At 43.7% G+C, this 23,227-nt stretch overlaps 1 protein-coding gene across 1 annotated transcript in view; it reads right to left on the bottom strand.

Annotated features, from left to right (window-relative positions):
• The window catches only part of dnah7 (dynein, axonemal, heavy chain 7), a 616,407-nt gene that overhangs the window by 583,738 nt on the left and 9,442 nt on the right, over positions 1-23,227 (bottom strand). The window contains exons 4-5 of the mRNA XM_041200170.1: positions 20,757-20,913; positions 19,138-19,231 (exon numbers count right to left, since the gene is read on the bottom strand). Of these exons, the coding sequence (XP_041056104.1) occupies positions 19,138-19,231; positions 20,757-20,913 (251 nt within the window). The remainder of the gene's footprint in view (positions 1-19,137; positions 19,232-20,756; positions 20,914-23,227) is intronic.

Genomic DNA, 23,227 nt, shown 5'->3' on the forward strand with positions numbered 1-23,227 from the left:
AAGGAGGCAGGGACACCCAGGAGACTTTAATCCAATGAACCTTCAGCTAGCTCCACACAAATGGATCAGGAGGACCAACCTTGCCTGGCACTTCCATACACGGCACTTAAGTGCTACATCTGCTACTTCATCAGCTGCAACTAAGGGCTTTGGACATAAACCTCAATGTCCACTCAAACACTCATGACATGTCTGTAAAACATACAAATGCAGCACAAAGGAGCCACCCTCAGCCAAGATAACACGTGTATTTTATTTTGATCCATCATATAGTCTAACAACTGCAATAAATAATAATTCCCTTATCTAGGGCCAACATAAAAGCGCCAGTGAGAAACCCGTGGTGTGCCTAAGATGCCTTATGCTTACGTTTACGGGTGTTACGTCTTGGTGCAGCCCCATCGCTCAGAATGACTTCTGAGACAGCCTGCTGACTCTGCTGTCCTGTTGGCCTTGATGACCTTGGCGGATGTCCTCTGGCCTGTGGAGCCAGTGCTGGCCCCACCTGGGAGGGAGTGGCCAGTTCCCAGTCATTGCAGCCTCCACAGATGCAACGGTCACTGGCAGAGGGGCGGAGGAGCTACTGCCATCATCCGGAGCGCCCTGAGAGGAGCCTGCAGAGATGACAGGCAGCAGCTGTACCGACGTGAGGTCGCTTTGGACCTCCCTGCTCACTATAAATGGATGGGCACCAAGCTGGGAAACTTGGTGCCCAGACCATCTCCCACATTGCCAATGACCAGCAATGGCCACTGGCGCTGTGAGGGCTTGCAGGTCCGAGCATATTCCCAGGAGAAGCTGGTTGTTCTCCTGGAAGCCCCTCTCCAGGAGAGTCACCACTGTCTCCATGGAGGAAGCATGATGCTCTGAAATGAGGCTCATGGTATCACTCATGCTCCACGTGGACTCCTCCACCATGGACACCAAGCAAAAAATTGTCTCATGCAACACTCCCAGATGCTCCCGCACACCCGGCCGCATTTCCTGCAGCTGCTGCGTCGCAGATGACTCCAGAGGCACATCATCACGTACCGACTCAGCATGTGCCTGGTCCCCTGCAGTCCTCCGGCTGCTGGCGCCATCAGCACTCTCTGTCTCTACCATCTCCTCCAGCAATTGTGAAGTGCCCTCTCCACTGTGCCCCGGGACACTAGCTGATGTTACAATTCCCACTGATGTGCTAGTATCTGCGCTGGTGCCTGCCTCGCAGAAATGGTGTGACGCAGGTGACTGTTCAGGTCCCTCAGGTGTGAGAGGGGGCACCTGTAATGGAGCCTGGTCGCCAGCCTCTGAGGATGCTGAAAATAACAACAAGTAAATTGGATCAGTTAGCATCCAAACAGTGACACATTTCATCCCTTTCCCCCAGGCTCATAATACACTCAACCTTCCAGAACCTAAGGAGATAAACATTGGTGGGGTGGCAAATAGTCAGGAGGAGGCCCAAATATTACAAGCGGATACAGACAGGCTGGTCAGATGGCCTAAGGAATGCCAAATGGAATGTTGTGTGAGGTGATGCACTTGGGCATGACAAACAAGGTACGGGAACACACAAGGAATGGTAGGACTGTGGAAAGTAAGGACGATTAGAGGAACCTTGCTGGGCATGTCGACAGGCCCGTTAAGGTAGCGGGTCAGGTACATAAGGCGTTTAAGAAGGTAAATACCATACTTGCCTTTATTAGCCAAGGAATAGAATGTAGGAACAGAGAGGTCATGTTGCAAGTGCAGAAAATGCTGCCGAGGCCAGAGCAATACTTCTGCATTGAGTTGTGATCGGCACTTCATGGGAGGGATGTGATTGTAGTGGAGAGAGTGCAGAGGTCGCTGACCAGTATGCATGCTGGGCTGGAGGATTGGAGTTATGAGGACACGTAGCATATACTGGTGATATTTGCCGTGGAGCACAGGAGATTGAGGGGTGACATTATTGAGCTTCATAACATTATGAGGGGCATAGATAGGGTGGACAGAAAGCAACCTTTCCCCTTGGCGGAGGGATGACTAACCTGGTGGCATTTATTTAAGGTGAGGGGCATGAGGTTGACAAATAAGGTGATGAGGAACTTTTGCACACAGTAATGTGGGACGCATTGGCTGAAAGGGTGGTGGAGACAGAAACATTCCTGACATGTAATAAGTATTTGGATGTCATAGCATACAAGGCCATGGGGATAGTGGTCAGAAATGGGATAAGGTGACTTTGGAAGGTGCTGGACACGCGCAACTTCGAAGGGCCGAGGGACCTTTGTCTATGACCCACATGCCTGACTCTATCAGTCTGTGAATGAGCAGTGTTGCTACATTAACGATTCCAACAATGATCAGTGCTTTGGATAGTGGAGAGACAGAGCGGATGTGACAGTGGACCTCAAAAACCTGGCCGCTCCACCCCAGCCTCACCAACACCTGTGGACCTGGGCACATGGCGCCTTTCAAGCTCCAGGGCCTCCTGCTCAAAACGGCTCAATATCACTGACTGGGTCTGGCCGCCTCCAGCGCGCAAACACTCACAGACATTGTGCTCATTTTTCTCCTGCAAAACAGAGAAGACCATTCATTAGGGCTAATCGCACATGTACTCTACACACGCATGCCACACCCCAACCACAGTGGCCCACCTCAGACTTCCAGTGCCTCCTCTCCATGCTACTGCTGATTGGTCACAAAAATATAGTACAGCTGTTCCTAAACCCCCCCAACCCCCAAACGGTCACCTTGGATACATTCTGCGTCCATCACTTTCAGAAAAACACGGTCTTAGTTCCCATGGCAAGGAGGCGCAGCTAAGTGCAGCACCAAGGGCACCAGACGGCTCTTGGCCACTAGACCTTGAGGTTCCCCTTCTACAATCTCATCACTGTGAATAGGAAATGTGTTGGAGTTCTGAGTATGCGCCTAGCTGCATCTCCTGCAGGTTGCATCCAGGCTAGTCATGTGCGACTAAGAGCAACACATGGTGCGGGGAGAACCCATCTTCTCATGGACCACTGAGGCTGATGTAAGCATGGTCACTATCTGCTTGCCCACCCAGCGTGTGACAAATGCTCAACACGAATCAATGCAGTCATGACAGTAATACTTGGGGGTGGAGCCCTCAAAGGCTAAGGCTACCTGCTGGGTTAAATGCCCAACACCAACATGGTACTCACCTTTCCAGAGCGTAACAAATCGTTGAAGCGCTGACAGCGCTGGATCCAGGTGCACCCACCACGTCGCAGGAGCTCATCACCTCCACCACCTCCTCCCCTTGGTCATGTGGTGGGGTGCCTCCTCCTCCCATCCTGGGGGACCAGCGCCTCCCGCCGTGCTGCCACCTCCTCGAGTAGGGCAGCAAGGCAATCATCAGAAAAGCGAGGGGCACATTGGCCCCCCCCGCTGGCCTACCCTGCTCCTGGGCCAGATCCTGCAGCCTGCCCTCCTCCTCTGGCCTTCCTTCAACATTGATCTGTTATGCAGACCCCACTGTGGTACGACCTGCAGCTGGCCATAGCGACCAACCTAAGGAGGCTGCCAGACCTTTTTTTAAACAGACTGCCAGGTCACCATTAGACCCAGCAGTCTGTACACACCCACCGCAAACTTCAGACTCCCGCTCTCCATGGGAGTCGTAAATGCACTAGGCAGGCCTTAATTGGCCCGCCTGCACAAAATGGCGGCGATCGGGTCTGCGGCCGCCCACTTCAGCACTTGCTCCGCCCGCCAAACAGAAAATTTTGGCAATAGAAACTAGGAGCAGGAGTAGGCCATTCGGCCCTTCGAGTCTGCTCCACCATTCAACACCACGTTCCTGCTTTGTCTCCCAGATACCCTTGATGCCTCTAATATCCAAAAATATATCAATTTCTTTCTTGAACATACTCAGTGGCCCAGCCTCCAAAGCGTCTGTGGTAGAGAATTTCACAGGTTGACCACCCTCTGAGTGAAGAAAGTTTTCCTTATTTCAGTCCTAAATGGCCTGCCCCATTTCCTGAGACTGTGACCCCTGGTTCAAGACCCCCCCACCCCCCCAGCCAGGGGAAACATCTTCCCTGCATCCAGTCTGTCTAGCCCTGTTAGAATTTTATATGTTTCAGTCAGATCCCTTCTCATTCTTCTAAACTCTAGTGAATACAGACCCAGTCGAACCAATCTCTCCTCATACAACAATCCTGCCATCCCCGGTATCAGCCTGTGAACCTTCGCTGCTCTCCCTCTACGGCAAATATATCCTTTCAAAGGTAGGGAGACCAAAACTGCACTTAATACTCAAGGTGTGGTCTCACCAAGTCCCTGTATAACTGCAGTAAGATATCCTTACTTCTGAACTCAAATCCCTAATAGCTTGCTGTACCTGCCTAATTGCTTTCATTGACTGGTGTATAAGGACACCCAGATCCCTTTGTACATACACATTTCCCAATATATCACCATTTAAATAATGCTCTGCCTTTCTGTTCTCACACCAATGCGTATAACTTCACATTTATCCACGTTATGCTGCATCTACCATGTGTTTGCCCACACACACAACTTGTCTAAATCGCCCTGAAGCCTCCTTACATCCTCCTCACAATTCACAACTCTGCCCAGTTTTGTATCGTCAGCAAACTTGGAAATATTGCATTTGGTTCCCTCATCCAAGTCATTTATATATATCGTGAGTAGCTGGGGCCCAAGCACTGATCCCTGCGACATACCACAGGCCACCGCCTACCACTGGAAAAAGACCCATTTATTCCCACTCTCTGTTTCCGGTCTGTCAACCAGTTCTCAGTCCATGCCAGTATATTACCCCCAATCTCATGTGCTTTAATTTTGACCACTAGCCTCTTATGTGGAACCTTATCAAAAGTCTTCTTGAAATCCAAATACATCACATCCACTGGTTCTCCCTTATCTATTCTACTAGTTACATCCGCAAAAAACTCCAGGAGATTAGTTAAGCATGATTTCCCTTTCATAAACCCCTGCTGACTTTGTCTAATCCCATTAATGCTTTCCAAGTGTTCTGTTACCACTTCTTTTATAATAGACTCTAGCATTTCTCCCACTACTGATGTTAGGCTAACTGGTCTGTTTTTTCTCTCCCTCCTTTTTTTAAATAGCGGAGTTACATTTACCATCCTCCAATCTATAGGAACTGCTCCAGAGTCTATCAAATTTTGGAAGATGACCACCAATGCATCCAATATTTCCAGGGCCACTTCCTTTAGTACTCTGGAATGTAGATTATCAGGCCCTGGGGATTTTTCAGCCTTTAACCCCATTAATTTCTCTAGCACCTTGTTTTTTTACTAATACTGATTTTCTTCAATTCTTCCCTCTCACTAACCCTTGGTTCCCTAACATTTCTGGAAAATTATTTGTGTGCTCTTTTGTGAAGACAGAACCAAAGTATGTGTTCAATTCTTCTGCCATTTCTTTGTTCCCCATTATAATTTCCCCTGTTTCTGGCTGTAAGGGAGCTAAGACAAAAACAGAAAATACTGGAAAAACTCAGCAGGTCTAACAGCAGCTGTGGAGAGAAAAACAGAGTTAATGTTTCGAGTCCTTATGGCTCTTCTTCAGAACTCTGAAGAAGGGCTCTGAAGAAGAGTCATCGGGACTCGAAACGTTAACTCGGTTTTTCACTCCACAGATGCTGTTAGAACTGCTGAGTTTTTTTTAGCATTTTCTGTTTTGGTTTCAGATTTCCAACATCCACAGTATTTTGCTTTTATGCAAGGGACCTATATTTGTCTTTGCTGATCTTTTTCTCTTCACATACTTATGGAAGCTTTTACAGGCAGTTTTTATGTTCCTTGCAAGATTACTCTCATTCTCTATTTTCCCTTCCTTGTTCAATGGTTTTGTCCACTTTTACTGAATTCTAATCCTCAGGTTTGCTGCTTTTTCTGGTAATTTTATATGTCTCCTCTTTGGATCCAATACTATCCCTAGTTCCTTTTGCAAGCCATAGTTGAGCCACCTTTCCTGTTTTATTTTTGCGCCAGACAGGAATGAATAATTGTTGTAATTCATGCGTATGTTCCTTAAATATTAGCCATTGACTATCCACTGTCAACCCTTTTAGTAAGGTTCCCCAATCCATCATTGCCAACTCACGCCTCACACCCTTATGGTTCACACACTTGTGGTTAGGCATTCTTAACGCCATTCTATAAGCCAGAAAATTCTGAAACCCAGAAATGACTTGGTCCCATGCATTCCAGATTGGAAAGGTTACAATGTATTATCTCGTGCTGCTATTCTTTTGGCCACCTTTCCACTCCCTACTGGCGTGCAACTCCTGTGACCTGGAAACTGACAATGCCAGGCATCCAGCCAGGGACACTTTACTTTGTTATACAAGTTGTTGCATACATTTATTTGAAAGATAAAGTTTAACTTGATTCCAATTTGTGGTGAATCTGCTTTGTTCAAACTTTTTCTCATTTCACAATTCATTTTAACAGTGCTCCCTCTTATATATTAGCTCCCTTTTCTTAACAAAACATTTTGCCTACTGTCTGTTTCACAGAAAGGATTGCTTATAGATTTTTTTGCAGTTTTTTAAAACAAGACATCTAAAAACTTATAATTTAACAAAGAAAACTGATTTTCAAATATAAAAGTACATAAGGCATTATATAATAATCCAATCATTATAAGACAACTTATCTTCTAATTCACTATGCCTAATGTCTTGGGAAAAAGGCTAGTGTATAAATTAGCAAATGGAGAAAAATACATACTTTTATTTTTTGCAATGTGCTTCTGTTGTTTTGAAAGACATTGATGACAATTATCATCATTAATCTTTCTTACACTATTAATTACAACGAGAAGCCACAACTGGTGTCTCCTATGTGTCATTATTGGGACACAGCAAATACTAGCATTTCAATTATCGTCTAAATTACTTTCGGCTGGATAAAGAGAAATTGCCACACAAGAAATTTTATATTATTTAACCAGAATCAATTTTGAATGTGCATTGATGGAAAGCTACTTTCCTAAACTTGGTGTTACAGACAGGAGTGAGAAATTGAACTTCTTTATCCTCTCCCTGTATGTCCCTGAACAGAGGTGTTTATGAACTATTTTTAAAGTTGGCATGTCTCCCCAAACCCTCAGTTTGTGTGATCCAATTTAAAAATAACTTGCAGCAAACTCATGTCATGGTTAACTAAGAAGGTTAGTTAATTCACATTCAAACCTGGGGATTGGGGGAGAGCTCGCAACCTCTCACACACACACATATACAATTGGGGGTGTAGAAAAGAGGAAGATTTTCAACTATGGGTAACAACAGTAAAAGAACGACAGAAATTAATATTAGTTCATTTGATTTCCAGAGTCTGGGAAGTCAAAGTGCAGAAGTTGTTTTCTTCATGGCAGAGTTCAGTCCAGGTGAGTTTCTGGTTGGAAACAACAACACAACAGGTGCAATGTCAGGTCCCTGCTGCATTTCTATGGTTTAAACTCGGGCTAGGGCATCAGCAATTACATTGTCCTTTCTTCCGAAGTGGACAACGTTTAGGTGACCTGGTTACATTCAAAACCTGCCTTTATTCAGGTATTAGAGTTCTAGAATTTTTTTTTCCCTCTTGGGGGTCAGGCATAGGCGAAGATTTTGGTTTCAGAACACAGTGGCTGCTCCCTCCTTCAAATCCTGATTACAAATTGTCTTAAGGATTTTGGGTTTTTACATGGCGGTTAGCACCCAATTGGTAACAACAGTCAAGCTGGTCTTGGTTATCTGTAGAGGTATTCTGTGCTTTTCACTATGTAAATGCGAGTTCTTTTGACTGTAGGGCTGATCTGGTCTTGTCAATTTCAACTCTTCCCTGTCCACCTTTGTAACCTGTGAATTTATCTGCTCGAACCCAGGCACTTTTACCAATCTGATTGCCAGCAGATTGGGGGGCTGTAATTTGATTTTTGCCTCCTGTAGGGATTCTGGTTTAGTATCAGGCTTGGGCGCAAGCTGGGAAGCTTCAGTTACAGCTGCAAGGCTTTATTAGTTGGAGCTGCAACAAATTGGTAATCTCTTCCTGAACCTGGGCCAGCTTTTCTGGACCCAGGTGATAGTGATGTTGCCTTGTGGGTGGGGTCACTCTCACTGCACATCATGTAGAGCTACAGTGGTGCAGCCTTGTTCATCTCTACAGAGGCTTTTAAATGCAATGAGCAGTCCTGTCTGGTCTCCTTGCGGTCCTGCATTTAGGTGGATGTATATGGAGTCCAATTTTGCTAGAATTTCTGTGTTTGTTAGCTGGATAATCTGGGGTTCAATGAGGGCCTCACCCACATCTCCCTGCAATTCATCCTCACTGTTCTTCTCGTCCTCTTTTGTTTTGGGAATGGGTTTTCCCAAAACTGCCCTATGCCCTCTGGAACACTACTGCCTCAGGTAGATGTTCAGCTCCTGCTGTACTCCCCTGTTGCTCTTCAACTAAGTGGCTCAACACCCTCACTCTTTCTTCATCTATTTGGGAGCTTCTCTGGTCCCCATTTAAACCCGCCATGAAGCTATCTGTTAAATAGATCATTGGCTTATTAGCTCGCACCTTTGGCTTGAGAATGGGCATTCCCCTAACTTGTTCCAGGACCCTGGAACATTTCTGCCCCCAAGTGGATATTCAGCCCCAGCTGTACTCCCTTGTGGCTCTGCAACTGGGTGAGGTGTCTCACTCACTATCTACTTGTCTGTTTGGGAACTCCATTTGTCCATGTTTAAATCTAGAAAGAAGGTCTCTACAAGCCTTTATCTTCCCTGTTTTAACAATTTGCTTTCCCTCAGGCATCTCCCTCACTGTCCCTTTTCCTGCTCTGGGACTTCTCTCGCCCCCGTTTAATTCTGGGAAAATTGTATGTGCCAACCTAATATCTGGGTTACCTGGAAAAACTCAGCAGGTCTGGCAGCATCGGCGGAGAAGAAGAGTTGACGTTTCGAGTCCTCATGGTGTAGACCCAGTTATATCCATGTGGCCCTTCTTATTATTCAAATGGTTTTAGGGGTGATTTGGAAAGGGCCTGCCTGAGTTGCTAGGCCTATGGGTGGGGTCATAGTTGTCTGCTGTGATGGCTGCATCCCTGGCTGTGAGGAGACACTGCTCCTCCAAGTGCATTCTTAGGCTCGGGGTAAGCAGTTTTAAAATTTTTCCAGCAATATCAAGTCATGAGGACTGGAAACGTCAACTCTTTTCTTCTCCGTCGATGCTGCCAGACCTGCTGAGTTTTTCCAGGTAATTCTGTTTTTGTTTTGGATTTCCAGCATCCGCAGTTTTTTTGTTTTTATCTCTAATATCTGGGTTGTTCTTTGAGTCTGTGTTAAATTCAGCCGGCCCTTCCTGGACCTCTTTTAACTCTACTGGCATAACTTCAACTTTGTTAAATTCAAGCATCACTTGCCTAGCTATTTCAACTGTTACAGGTTCTATTCCACTCTTCAGGACCTCTGAACATTCTATAGCTCCTGCACTCCTGCAAAATTCAGCTGGTTGTTTTTGGCCTCTTTAAATGCAAGTGGCTTTTTCTTAGCCATTCCAACTGCAATGGGCTCTATCACCCCTCGAAGGACTTCAGAACCTCTCGTGGTTCCCTGCACTTCGACAGATTCCTGCTGGCTTTCACCAGCCTTCTCAGCCTCTTTTATTTTGCTAGCTAATACTTCACTGCCAGCCAAATCGTTTCCGAGGACGAAATCTATCCCTGCTACCAGCAGTTCAGGGACAATCCCTATTGTCACTGGCCCTGAGACTAGGTACACTGCAGGTGGACCCGATCGAGGGGGACAGACATATTCTCCTCCCAATCCACTAATCAATGCCTTAGCTTTCAGGGAGGATTCAGAGAGTAGGCTTATGTTTCCCTCCAACCTTAAGGACCAAATGGCCGCTGTATCCCAGAGCAGTGCAACAGACTTGCTCACATTCTGGGATGGGTACAGGGACACTGTTGCTGGAAGGACAAAACCCCAAAAGCTCTCTGGGAATTTGTCTGGCTCAGCCATACGTAGGGCCATACCCTCAGGAGTCCTGGTTTCTGCAGCGGGGGTCCCTGCCTGCTCTGCTGAACTAACTATTGGGGCATACTTCTGGAGACTACTCTAATGGAGCCTATAAGACCCATGGGATTCCCTTTTAACCTCCAGCATTCAGGTCTGAAGTGATCTATTTTGTTACAATGGAGGACACACCAGTCTCCGGATGTTCTCCTTTCAAGCTTGAGTAGGGTTTCTCACCCACTCACCTTTTTTAATTCATTCATGGCGCATGGGCATCGCTGGCTACGCCAGCATTTATTGCCCATTCTAATTGGCCTTGAGGAGGTGGAGGCGAGCTAACTTCTTGAATTGCTGCAATCCATGGGTGTAGACCCAGTTATATCCATGTGGCCCTTCTTATTATTCCAATGGTTTAAGGGGTGATTTGGAAAGGGCCTGCCTGAGTTGCTAGGCCTATGGGTGGGGTCATAGTTGTCTGCTGTGATGGCTGCATCCCTGGCTGTGAGGAGACACTGCTCCTCCAAGTGCATTCTTAGGCTCGGGGTAAGCAGTTTTAAAATTTTTCCAGTAATATCAAGTCATGCAATCCCATGTAAGTGCGCTGCATTTTTAAAGAGCGGAATCACCGATCGAACACAATTTGCTTCAGCCATTCGAACTCAATGTAGGCCTGCATGGGTTTCTTATGAGTGTTCCAAATTGCTGATGACATGCCTCCAGGGCTAACTCATAGGTACTGAGGATGACAGCCTTGGTCTGTTCATAATTGGTGGACACGTCAAGAGTCAGAATGGTCCCTTCCCAGTAGCTGTCCTTGAATTAAAAAGGGCCAGATATCTGATGGCCATTTGAGAAAGTAGCAGGACAGCCAAAAAGTGCCCAAAAAAATTCCACATCACTCTCTTCAAACTTGGGAACAACCTAACTTACTTAATTGCCTCAGAAATTGGTTCTGGGGTAGGGAGGTTTGGACTGTTACCTGATAGAGGTTTTCCTTAGCAGCTTCCATCTGTCTAATCACTCTCTGCCTTTGAGTTGCTAGCTTCATTTCCAATTTTCGGAGCTGGAGTTCTTCTCTCTCTCAAGCTTCTCTTTCTTTCCTTATCCCTCTCCTGAAACTCTAGCTGCATTCTCAGCTTCTCCAGCTCAAATTTGGCTAAGGGAAGGGGTTGAGAGCCAGGATTGAACTCCTCTTCTGCTGTTCTGGTTGATAGGCGGGATCCAAACGCTCTACCAACAGCTGCAGCAAATCACTTTTAAACTTACCAGGTAGTTTTATTTGCATTTTCCTACCTACAGCTTTCAATTGTTCTGTGGTTAGGGATGCTAGTGTCTCACAATTTAAGTCTCCTTGTTTTAGCAACATCTATGCAATGAAATTTGCCATTTTGTCATGTTGGGGAAGGAAATTTGCTGAGGTGATTTTTCAGCGTTTTAAAGATGATTTCAGCCACTGAGTTTTCCCTGCTCTGTTTTCCAAGGTCTGAAGAAGAGTCATTCAGACTCGAAACATTAACTGTGTCTTTCTCTCCACGGACGCTGTCAGGCCTGCTGAGTTTTTCTAGCATTTTTTGTTTTTGTTTCAGATTTCCAGCATCCACAGTATTTTGCCTCCATTTAACTGAGTTTCCCCCCTTGGCTTCCAATTGGCTCCTTTCGTATCAGATTCAGCTTGTTTCTTAAATTTGGACTTTGGTCAAATTTTTGGTCAGATTTTTCTTGTTTGGTCAACTTTTGGTTTGCTTCTAATGGGTTTTTCCCAGACCTCCCAATTTCCGTTATGGACAGGAAAAAGAGAAAAACTGAACTTCTTTACCCTCTCCCCATATGTCCAGAAGCAGAGGTGTTTTTGAATCATTTTTAAAGTAGGCTGTGGCATATTTCCCCAAACCTTTGTTTGTGTGATCCATAAAAATAACTCGCAGTAAACTCGCATTATAATTAAATCAGAAGGTTGGTTTATTCACATTCAAACCTGGGGGAGGGGGAAGTGGGGGAAGAGTGCTCGCAACTGCACACATGCGCACATGCACACACACAGTAAGAGGAGATAGAAAAGAGAAAGATGTTCAACTATGGGCAACAACAGTAAAAAAGCCACATAAATGAATAACAGTTCACGTGATTTCCACAGTCTGGGAAGTCAAAGTCTGGAGGGTGTTTCCTTCTTGGCGGAGTGCAGTCCAGATGAGTTCCTGGTTGGAGATAACAACATAAAAATTCTCGAAATGAATGACAATGCAGCATGATGGGGGTTTCCGTGCTTAGGCCATTTGGTAGGTGATGATTAGAGACTTAAAATCAACAGGCTACGAGGAGTTGAGAGATGTTGGCCGGCTGAGTGTTCAGCCGGGAGCTGCTGGAATTCTTTCCAGTTAGTGTTTAAGCAGCTGTCTGAGCCGGGAGGCTAGAAATATAATATTGAAACGATCCAAGAGGCTAGAAGCATTGGGTTATGTGATGTGGCCCATTAATGAGTTACTGGTGTCTCACAAGCAGTTTCTGTGCTTCTGGCCAAAATCTATTGTTTCCCTTAGGAGGAAAATGATGGCTGTTAACACTTCTTCAGGTATAATGAGTTTCAATGTGTTTGTCTTTGTTATTGCCATGGCTGGGAGGATCAGTTCATCTGTTAGTTGACTAGTTTTGTGATTATAATGTGGCCTTACAAGGGGGTGTGATATTCCACTAAGCTGAGAGGAACTCTTTATTCTTGTAATTTCTATTGGTAGCTCCCAGAACAGACGACCAATCTTGTGAGTCATCTGATCTGTAGTAACCATTTTGTGGTTCAGCAAAAAAAAAGCAAACAAAAAGAATAATGTTTTGATTAATACAGTTTTGACTTCTTTTCACGTCTTATTAACATTGAAGTTTGTTTTGGGGAGACGTTTCCACTCAAATTCATTTGAGTAACGCCAATTAGAATATCTGCCATGAACCAGCGCTTTGGGCGATGTTTTACAATACAATTTTCTTTAAAAATTCCTTGATCAACTTAACAGTGGTAACTTGGGGCCTTTTGATCAATACAGCCGAAATGGGTTTAATTACATAAAGTAAGCGCTTTAACTCAGGACTCTAGTCCACCACCTGAGTACCCATAGGAACATAGGACTTAGGAGTAGGAGCGGGCCATTCGGCACATTGTGCCGACTCTACCATTCAATAAGATCGTGGATGATCTCAAGACCACTTTCCTATTTTCCCCCCATAACCTTTGACTCCCTAGATTCAATGACCCAGCCCTCCACAGCATTCTGGAGAAGAGAATTTCATAGAAAAACCACCCTCTGAGAGAAAAACTTTCCCCTCATCTCTGTCTTAAAAGGGAGACCTCTTATTTTTAAACTGTTTTAAACTTGTTCTGGTCTCCCCAACAAGAGGAAACTTCCTCCTGTATCCACCCTATCAAACCCCCTCAGGAGCTTGTATGTTTCAATAAGATGACCTATCATTCTTCTAAACTCCAATAGGCATGGGCCCAACCTGTTCAACATTTCTTTATAAGTCCTTCATCCCAGGAATGAACAAATGAACCTTTAAGAACTGCTTCTAGTGCATTTCTATCCTTTTTCAAATAAGGAGACCAAAACAATACACAGTGCTAACTTGTGGTCTCACCAAGGCCCTGTACAGCTACGGTTAAACTTCCCTACTTTATATTCCATTCCCTTTGTAATAAAAGCCACCATTCCATTTGTCTTCCTAATCACATGCCGTACCTGCATACTAAATTTTTGTAATTCATGTATCAAGGAACCAAGGTCCTACTGGACCACTGAGTTCGGCAATCTCTCTCCATTTAAGTAACATATTGCTTTTCTATTCTTCCTGCCAAAGTGGACAAGTTCACATTTTCCCACATTATACTCCACTGGCCAGATTTTGCCCACTCACCTTGCCTAGCTATATCCTTTTGTGGACCCTTTTCCTCCTCTTGACAACTTACTTTCCTATCCATCTCGGTGTCATCGGTAAATTTAGCTACAATATATTCAGATCCCTCCTCCAAGTCATTGATATAGATTGTAAATAGTTGAGGCCCCAACACTGATCCCTGTGGCACCCCACTTGCCCCATAGCTTGCCAACTTGAAAATGAACCATTTTACCCTACTCTCTGCTTCCTGTTAGCTAGCCAGTCCTCTATCCATGCTAATATTTTATCCCCTGCGCCATGAACCCTTATTTTGTGTAGCAATCTTTGATGCAGCACCTTGTCAAATGCCTTTTGGAAATCCAAAAACACCACATCTACAGATTTCTCTTTGTCCACGTTGCTTGTTACTTCCTCAAATAACTCTAATAAAGTAGTTAAACATGATTTCACAAAATCTTGTTGACTCTGCCTGATTGCATTATGACTTTCTATGGATCCTGCTATAGCCTCCAAAATAATGGGTGCTAGTTATTTCCCTATTACAGATGTTAGGCCAATAGGCCCAAAAATTCCTGCTTTCTCTCTCCCTCCTTTCTGTTACATTTACTATTTTCTAATCCATTGGAACTCTTCCAGAATGTAAGGAATTTTTGGAAGGTTATACTGTATTTTTATTACGACTGGGCTCCGGGTGCCTTGGATAGATGAGAGTTGGAAACTATGCTGCTACAAATTGGTGAACATTTCATAACTATTTACAGAGATAGACTTTAGCAGGTCTCCATTCTTCCCTCAGGTTCTAGTTACATGTGATCTGACATCACTGATGAAGCACACTAGCTACAAGCATAATAGCCATTAGCCCTTTATATTACTCCACCCAAGTCTTTCAATCTACTCATTATCAACTATTTACACCTCCTACTTACCCCCACATTCCCCAAGTCTCTTGCACCAGTGATGTCGATCTCCAACTGTGTTCTCAGCTGTCTTTGAGGTTATGTAGGATGTATATTTGCCACAAATCTTCTCCTTAGAAGGCAGCGAGCTCTGTAGATGGAGATTTCTGCTTCTGGTCCACAGTTGAAAGACAATGAACAGAGATTTTCATTTTCTTCTCCTTTCTTTTTCCCTTCACCTAGATATTTTTTAGGAAATGTTGGACTGTTGGCTGCTCTTGCTTGAAAGAATGAAGCTCATTCAGTTCCTGCGAAGGCTTGTACAGCTGTAGAGGGTCTACAAACTTCTGGTGCTACAACAAACGAAGTATTATGTAATGCCTCATTCATAAACAAATCAGATGGATAAAGAATATTCTGAAGAAAAAATGATGATTGTCCTGCTAACACTGCAGGAATTCCTTCTTAGGTAGTTCTTAGGTGGTTCAACTTGCACACTCCTTTTGATGTGAATCTGCTCCTCAGCAGGCCTGAACATCTCTGGAACTTCATCACAATGTATGCTGTTACCAGCAACAGCAGTGAACAAAACATGCAGAGGTAGAAAAATTACACTTTCTTGTACACCTATGGTGTTAGTAAGATCTATAGTAAGCACCTCTGTACCTTTTTGATCTCCAGATTTAACTTCAGATTCACCAACAGCAGAGATTTGTTCTACAATGGTTGCATTGGCAATAGTAAGAACTTCTGGTCTCAGTTCTTCCTTGTACAAAACAGTTGCTGCATCAGGTTCTTGTTGTATGTCATTGGTGTCTTCAGCAGAATGAACAGACAGATTTGCCTCTTTATCAATTTCTTCAATAATATGCTGATCTCCCTCAGCAGAGGGCTATCATCATCATCATCATCTAAGCTGTCATCAAAAAGTAAAGCAAGGTTCAGGATCTCCTCCTGCATCAAACCATCAATATCAGTAGCATCTTGGTTATCATCCTCTTCCACTCTTTCTCTAAAGAGCAAATTAAGGACTAGAATGTCTTCATACAGCTGATCACCTTCAACCTTGGGGCACCTGTCTCACACTTTATCTAGCCTCTTCTCAAAGAGAAATGAAAGATCTACGATGTCCTCCTGTAGTCATAGGGATGGGGTTTTGTGTGTGAAGACTGATTCAGTGTTGTGAGTCAACTTGAGTTTCTTCTGCAACTGATGAATAAAGAAGATGCAAAGTTCTGCAAGCTTATCTGCTCAACATGGAACAATGTTGATTAGGAATTATATAGAGTGTAGCAGTGAGCTCTATACCATCAAAATGAAATGTAACAGTCATCTCTCCTCACACTTTGAGTGGAATACCTCCTGCACTGTGAAGTTGAATGGTACATGTCTGCAGAAATTCAGACTTCAGCCTGGTATCAGAAAGAATGGACACTCCTGCTCCCGTGTCCAGTTTAAAATTTGTCTGGTCGATATAAACTGGTCTATAAACGCATTGGGATTCTTATAGTTCTACATGCTATAAGATTGGTCTTGTGGGCAACCTTGTAAATAGGGGCCAAGCTATTTGCTCACCATGCAAATTTGATGCTGAAATAGGGCACATGAAAGGCATCCTGCAGGATAATGGCTACCCTGATCAGGTCATTTTGTGTTATATATCACGCAAACTCATGAACAGGCCTAAAGCCATCACTTTTGGCCCTGAAAAGTGTCCAGTCTACCTCCGATTACCCTGGAAGGGCAAGGCATCTCAAAACTTTGAGCAACAAGTGAAGCTAGTCGTTTCACTATGCAGTAGCAACACAAGTGGTATTCGCCAATAATCTAGATCTGCCATCTAGCCTAAAAGACGTTCTGCCTATCACACAAATGAGTAATGTGACATATAAATTTCAGTGCTAATGTGGTCCTAGGTATGTAGGTCGTATGCCCCAAAGACTGGCAGATTATATGAAACAGCATGTCCCAGCTACAGTTCACATTTTATTTCGCAACTACTGTACATGAAGGCACAGTACCACAACAGACCAATGTACAAGATCTTCTCATGACCAGCATCTGAAGTGCCTCTAAATTGTTGGTCTTAAAAAGATGTATAAACAGAAGCGCAGAGTCCATTTGCCATGTAAGATTCAACAAAGACTGATCAGTACTGCATCTTCAGCAGTTGTTCACCTTGACCACTGCCTCATCTTTCGTCTTTTACGCTTCAGCCTGCGCATACGCTTCTTCCGCCACTTAGCTCTCATGTCAACAAGGTACTCAAAATCCCAGAACCGAAAGCTAGCTACAGTTCACAGTGGACAGGGTACAGGCTGTACCCAATCAGCCCGTGCTTGCAAAACTCAAACCACAGGTGTCCATGATTCTGCAATTGGACGACATTTGCTAAATAATCCTCAATGTGCTAAGAATTACACTGGCAACCAATTTAAGATTGTCAGGTGGGCTCACAACATTTGCGTGTACTGGAAGTTACAAGTATTAATACACAGGGCATGTTCTTTGCAGACAGCGAGAACAAGTAAATACTTTGTGCCTGTTTCAGCTAAACAAAATAACTGACAGCCATTTGATTACTCATTCCTCAAGGCAACATCTTGACCAATCTGGGTCAAGCTGCCTGGTTTAAATTTCGGATAATGCTTGGCAGTTAACTGTCGATCACCATCAGTGGCGCATTCTCCATGGCACGCCTCTTGCCAACCAATCAGCACTCTCTTCACATACAGTATAAATAGTTGTTTTCTCCCTTATATTGATATTCTCATGAGTGTCCTGATGAGTGCAAGCCAAAAAACTTAAGCATGTCTCTTTTTTCAGCAATACTCAAGTCTGTACTACCAAACAACTATCTCTTCTTTAGTTTGATTTTATTAGTTGCCTGTTAATTAATGTTTGATCTATATTGATTTTAGTTTGTTTGTTGCAGTAAAAGTTTTAAAACACAAAATTCTGTCCTTCAGTTCTTTCCATTAGTCATTGGAAAATCCATCTCTTTGTTAAAGTTATTGGTCTCTACAGGAATCGCAACAATATTGTGTGCTTACTTGCATCATCCTCTTGGAGTGGTCACTTACCAGCTGCACATCAAGGGAGTGGAAGCCCTTCCAATTGACAAAATTGCCTGTTCAGATGCCGCCTTCATTGCTACGTGGTGCAGTCTACAGTACCCTGGGGCTGTGGTAATCCAGTGAGTGAAGCAGAGCCAACAGCCCTCTAAGTTTGACTGACCTCATCTGTCTCAAAGTTGATATAATTGCAAGTCCTCACAAATAAAGCTTAAGTGACCAGGCTGATGTAATTGTGGGCTGCCGATTGGGAGATTTCATATATGAGCAGCTGAGTCCTGGAAAGATCCAAATGTGAAGAAACTGAGGGCTGTGGTTTTACAACTAGAGGCTAAGAGTGGTCACCTACTTCTCTTGGGGGGTCTTCTTCCAAAACATTGCACAGGTGTGCATGCACCTGCAGCAAGAGGCTGAGCCATCAGTATAGTGCTGTTCAGAGAAGTTGAGAAGGCTCATCCATGCTGAGGGTGTTGTCTTTTGAGATGCAACCCTGTGTCCATCCCCTCTGTTTTGTCCAGCTTCATATGGCTGCAGAGAAGGTAACTGCTGCTGCTGGAGATGCTGCTCCTGCTGTTCTGACTGCTGATCTGAAGTAAGCTGCACCCCATCCTCAAGTCCAACCAGCTTTAGAAAATTTAGACTCCATGTCAAAGGGTAGTACCACAGACAATAAGATAAGATTACCTTAAAAGACATCGAAGGCACTTATATATTAGTTGCTCAAAGTTGCTGACCAACAATATCAGATGCTCCTGTCAGAGCAAGCCTTTCACTTTGACTTACCTGATTCAACCCTTATATTGCTCATTATCAGGTCAGTTTCACCCTAGAATGACTTCCCACTGTGCACTTGCCTTCCCCAACCTGGTGAATTACAGATACATCATGTGACCAGTGCACTGTTGGAAAAGAGGGTTCCATGCTTAAAATGGATCTTAACTGCCTTTTAAACTACCTCAAGTAGTTCCCTGCCAGACCTACAGGGATTCATAAGCCACCTTGAGGAAAGCAAAAGTGGGTAGCATCATGTCAGGATTCCAACCCAACATCCTTTTCCAGGATTTTCCCATCCTGCTCACTCCCAAACCTGCCTCCACTGGCTGGAAAAATTCTGTCCAAGATAATTTTTTAAAAACATAACAGTAAGATGCAGTTTCAAACCAGCAACTCTTCTCTGTTGCTTTGAATTAATAAAGTTAAAAATTGTGCTTACTTTTCAGAAATTTTGTTGAACAAAGAAGTACAAAAATATCAAATAAATAAGAAAATTAATAAGTATTTTAAGTAGCAAGTATGTTTTTCTCACAAGAATGTCCTTTTCCACTGTTGAAGGAGATCCAGATGTTGAAGGTTCAATTTCATCCAAAGCAGGAGGCTGTCTAGCTGTACAATCATGTTGCCTGTTATTAAAATGGCCAAAAGTAAATAAAATAAATGGGAGACCTTTACATCTTTTAATATGACAGGAGCAATATTATGAAAACTAAAACTATATACATTTAAATATTTAGCAAAAAGGTATGCATTAAAAAAAGCACAACTTACAAGTCCTGAAATCACATACAAGGCTGCCTCACAAGCAGAATTAAAATAGGGATCGAGCTATTTGCATAATTTTGCAGCACTCTAGTTACCTCTCACCTGATATGCTGGGACACCAGGATTGCAATGTTAGGCATCAGTAGCCTGTGAAGGACTGCAAATTCTCCCTGCATGGGAGTAGGATGCCTGATTTGTGAGAAAAATTTAATTATGGTCTCTGTTAATTCAAAATGGGATCTGTGCAGCTGCAGTTCTTCTCAGGAGCTCCTGGCACATTATGGGATATCAGCTAATTTGCAGTGAACCAGGTGTCCCAGGCCCCTTTGCAACGACACCATCACTGAGGAACACTGGGCACCTTAGGCATTTTGTAGGCCTCAGGCATCCACTCCATGTTGTGCTTAATTAACACTTTTATTGAAGTTTTTGATCTATCTTATATTCTTGCAGGCAGGGCATTGCAAATGGTAGCTTCTGTAAGTGATCCAACCTTGTCACACTCAGGAATATGCCCATGTTGCACATTGTCTAATTATACAAGAGCAACTATGAATACTATTTTGATACAGATTATTCGTATGGCACTGGAAGTAGCTCTTCTTTGCACTGGGACAGAATTCTTGGGATCCACTTAACAGTGAAATTAATCTAAAACTGTACAAGCTGGTTGTTGAAGCATTGAAGTATCTCCTAACTTCAATGTTTATTTGTGCCTGGAATCAATAAATGGCCATTATATGCAACTACTTGGTTGATCAAGTGCTTGGCCTAAATAGCCAAGTGGTTATGGTACTGGGTTTGTAACCCCAAGATCAAACGTTCAAATCTCACGATGGCAAATTATCAAAAGTTCAAATCTCACAATGGCAAACTATGAAACAATGTGACTTCATCTGAATAGGAATAGATGGAAAACATGTTTGTACTCAAAAGAGTTACAAACAAGAGGGTGGTGATTTGAGGGACAAACATCAAGAGTTCAAATCTCACAATGGCAAACTATGAAAAACAATGTAACTTCATCTGAATAGGAACAGATGGAAACGTGTTTGTACTCGAAAGAGTTACTTCGTTGATCAAATTTTGCATGTCGTTATCAAGCTGGATGTTGTTGCAAGGCCACAGCTGTGCTGAGAGTTTATGCTAATTATTCAAATGAACTGACCATACAAAATTGCTGCAGCCATCACAGTGCAATATAGGCTAATTTGACCCACTTCGCTAACCAATCCCAGTACTAATTTTGCAGATCTTACAAATTTGAGCTTTTGAGTAACTTACTTCAAATCTCAGGCATGCTCAAACATCAGCCATCATGTCACCGTCTTTGAAAACGCATTTTAGAGCAAGGTTAAACACGTTATGTGCAGAATATGTACCTACATTATGATATTAACCAGAGCACTTCTAAACTGCTCACGTTCCTTCTTTGGATGAGAAAATCCATCAAAGCTTGACCGAGTTCCTCCAACTGAGCTGACACCAGAAATTCCAGGCTCCCAAGCTTTGCTTCGTTTACGTTTTTGGGGAGGTGAACCCCCTATGATCAAGAAATTGTACAGGATGTTGTTTTCATTTTTAAGCACAGCAAAACAATTTGCAATGGTTCATTTCCATTATTCACAGATTAAAGCTCACAGTGAAGCTATTACATCAATTTGTCTCATATCATAAACGGCTACTAAAAATCCTATAGCAGCCCAACTGTTGATCATGTGTTGGAAATGTTATAAGTATGAGGCACTGGGAATTTACTGCCTTCCCCGGAGGCAGGTTTGGAGGAGGGGGGGGGTGGCAGTGGGCCATGTGATCTAGAGGGAAGGAGTGGGTGGAGATGCCGCTGACTTCCCACCTCCCTCCAATTTAGTCCAGCACAGGAAAACTCAAGGACAGCCTTCCTGCCCAGAGGCAGGCAGGGGTGACACCACACCATGCAGGAAATCCCTGGCAGATAGGTCTGGGCTCAGGTGTGGGATTACACCTAATGGAAGAGCATGCTGGCCTTGAAATCAAACACCCCTCCCCTGAACCTCCCTGTCTGGCACTGACAAACCCACCCACTCACTGTTCTCCTGAGGTTTCATTGACAATTCATGGTTTAGGCTACACTGCAGTATTGGCAGTGGCCACCACTATTAGTGACTCTGCTTGTACTAGACAGCTCCCAGCCTCTGGTTGGCTGGCTGCTCTCAGAAGCAAGACATCCACCCTGCAGCAGGATTGCCAGGGGAATATTCCCCTCACAGGAATCAGGAAGCCCAACACTAACCAGATAAGTGCCTGTTTGGGATTAAATCTCATCGGGTCTCCCAGAAATGGCCATGGCAGAGTTACCACTGGCTTATCAGTCAGTAGATGGGCCCCCATTTGGCAACCGTTAAAATCTGTCCACTAATAAAAAATATTCTTGTGAGGGGGGGATCAAGCAAAATTGACCAGCTTCAGATTTTCCAAGAAAAAAAAATGCCCAACCATCTTCAGCTGCTTCATCAATGATCTTCCCTTCAGCTTAAGGTCAGAAGTGGGGATGTTTACTGATGATTGCAGAGTCTTCAGTCTCACTGGCAACTCCTCAGATAATGAAGTAATCTATGCTGCATGCAGCAAAACCAGGACAATATTCAGCTTGGGCTTATTCATGGCAAGTAACATTCATGCCACACAAGTGCCAGGCAATGACTACCTCCAACAAAAGAAAATCTAACCATCTCCCCTTGACATTCAATGGAATTACCATCAACAAACCCCTGTAACATCCTTGGGCTTACCATTGACCAGAAGCTTAGCTGAACCTGTTACATAAATATTGTGGCTACAAGAGCAGATCTTGGGACTTCTGCAACAAGTAAGTCACCTCCTGATTCACCAAAGCTTGCCCACCATTTACAAGGCACAAGTCAGTGGAATACTCCCACTTGCCTGGATGAATGTAGCTTCAGCAACATTCAAGAGGCTTGACACCATCCAGGCCAAGGCAACCCATCCAACTCCTTAAATATTCACTACCTCCACCAGCCATGCATTGCATCAGTAGTGTATACCATCTACAAGATGCACTGCTGGAACTCGCTATAGTTCTTTTGACAGCACCTCAGAACTCAAGATCTTTACCACCTAGAAGAACACAGGCAGCAGGCACATAGGAACCCCACAAACTGCAAGATCCCCTCCAAGCCACACACCATCCTGACTTGGCAATATATCACCTTTCCTTTGATTATGCTGGGTCCAAATCCAAAAGCAGTGTCAGCATACATACATCAAAAGAACTGCAGAATTTCAAAAAGGCAGCTCACCACCACCTTCACAAGGGCAATTAGGGATGGACAATAAATGCTGGCCTTGCCAGCAATGCACACATCCAAAGAATGAACTTAAAAAAGGTCTGTGTCATCTTTTTCAGTCAAAATTGCAACAAAACCAACTAAAGATTTAGAATTTTCATACAGAACAAGAATGAACACTTGGTATGATGTATGATGATGATGATGCAGCTTTTTAGTATGATGGCTTTTCTTGATTGCTGAAATAAATATTGTTTAAAATAATATTTAATTTAATTGATATTTTATGTTAACACTTATTATCAACTGTCTCTCCTGATTAATGTACCATAAGATCAATAACCCTCAAACCCTGCCCTCAATTTAGAATACCATTTTAATTTGCACTGGTTCCACTGCATTTGGCTCACTCTCATTTTTTGTCAATGCCTCTGAATACTACTATAAAGCTATACAAAAACAGAATTACCTGGAAAAAACTCTCTCGGCCAACTATAAAGCTATATACTGTTTAACTGCCAAAATTCCATTACGAGAATTTACCAGCCTTTCAGTGGTTAACCTGAATAT

The sequence above is a fragment of the Carcharodon carcharias genome, chromosome 12, assembly GCF_017639515.1.
Source record: "Carcharodon carcharias isolate sCarCar2 chromosome 12, sCarCar2.pri, whole genome shotgun sequence".
NCBI classification, from domain to species: domain Eukaryota; kingdom Metazoa; phylum Chordata; class Chondrichthyes; order Lamniformes; family Lamnidae; genus Carcharodon; species Carcharodon carcharias.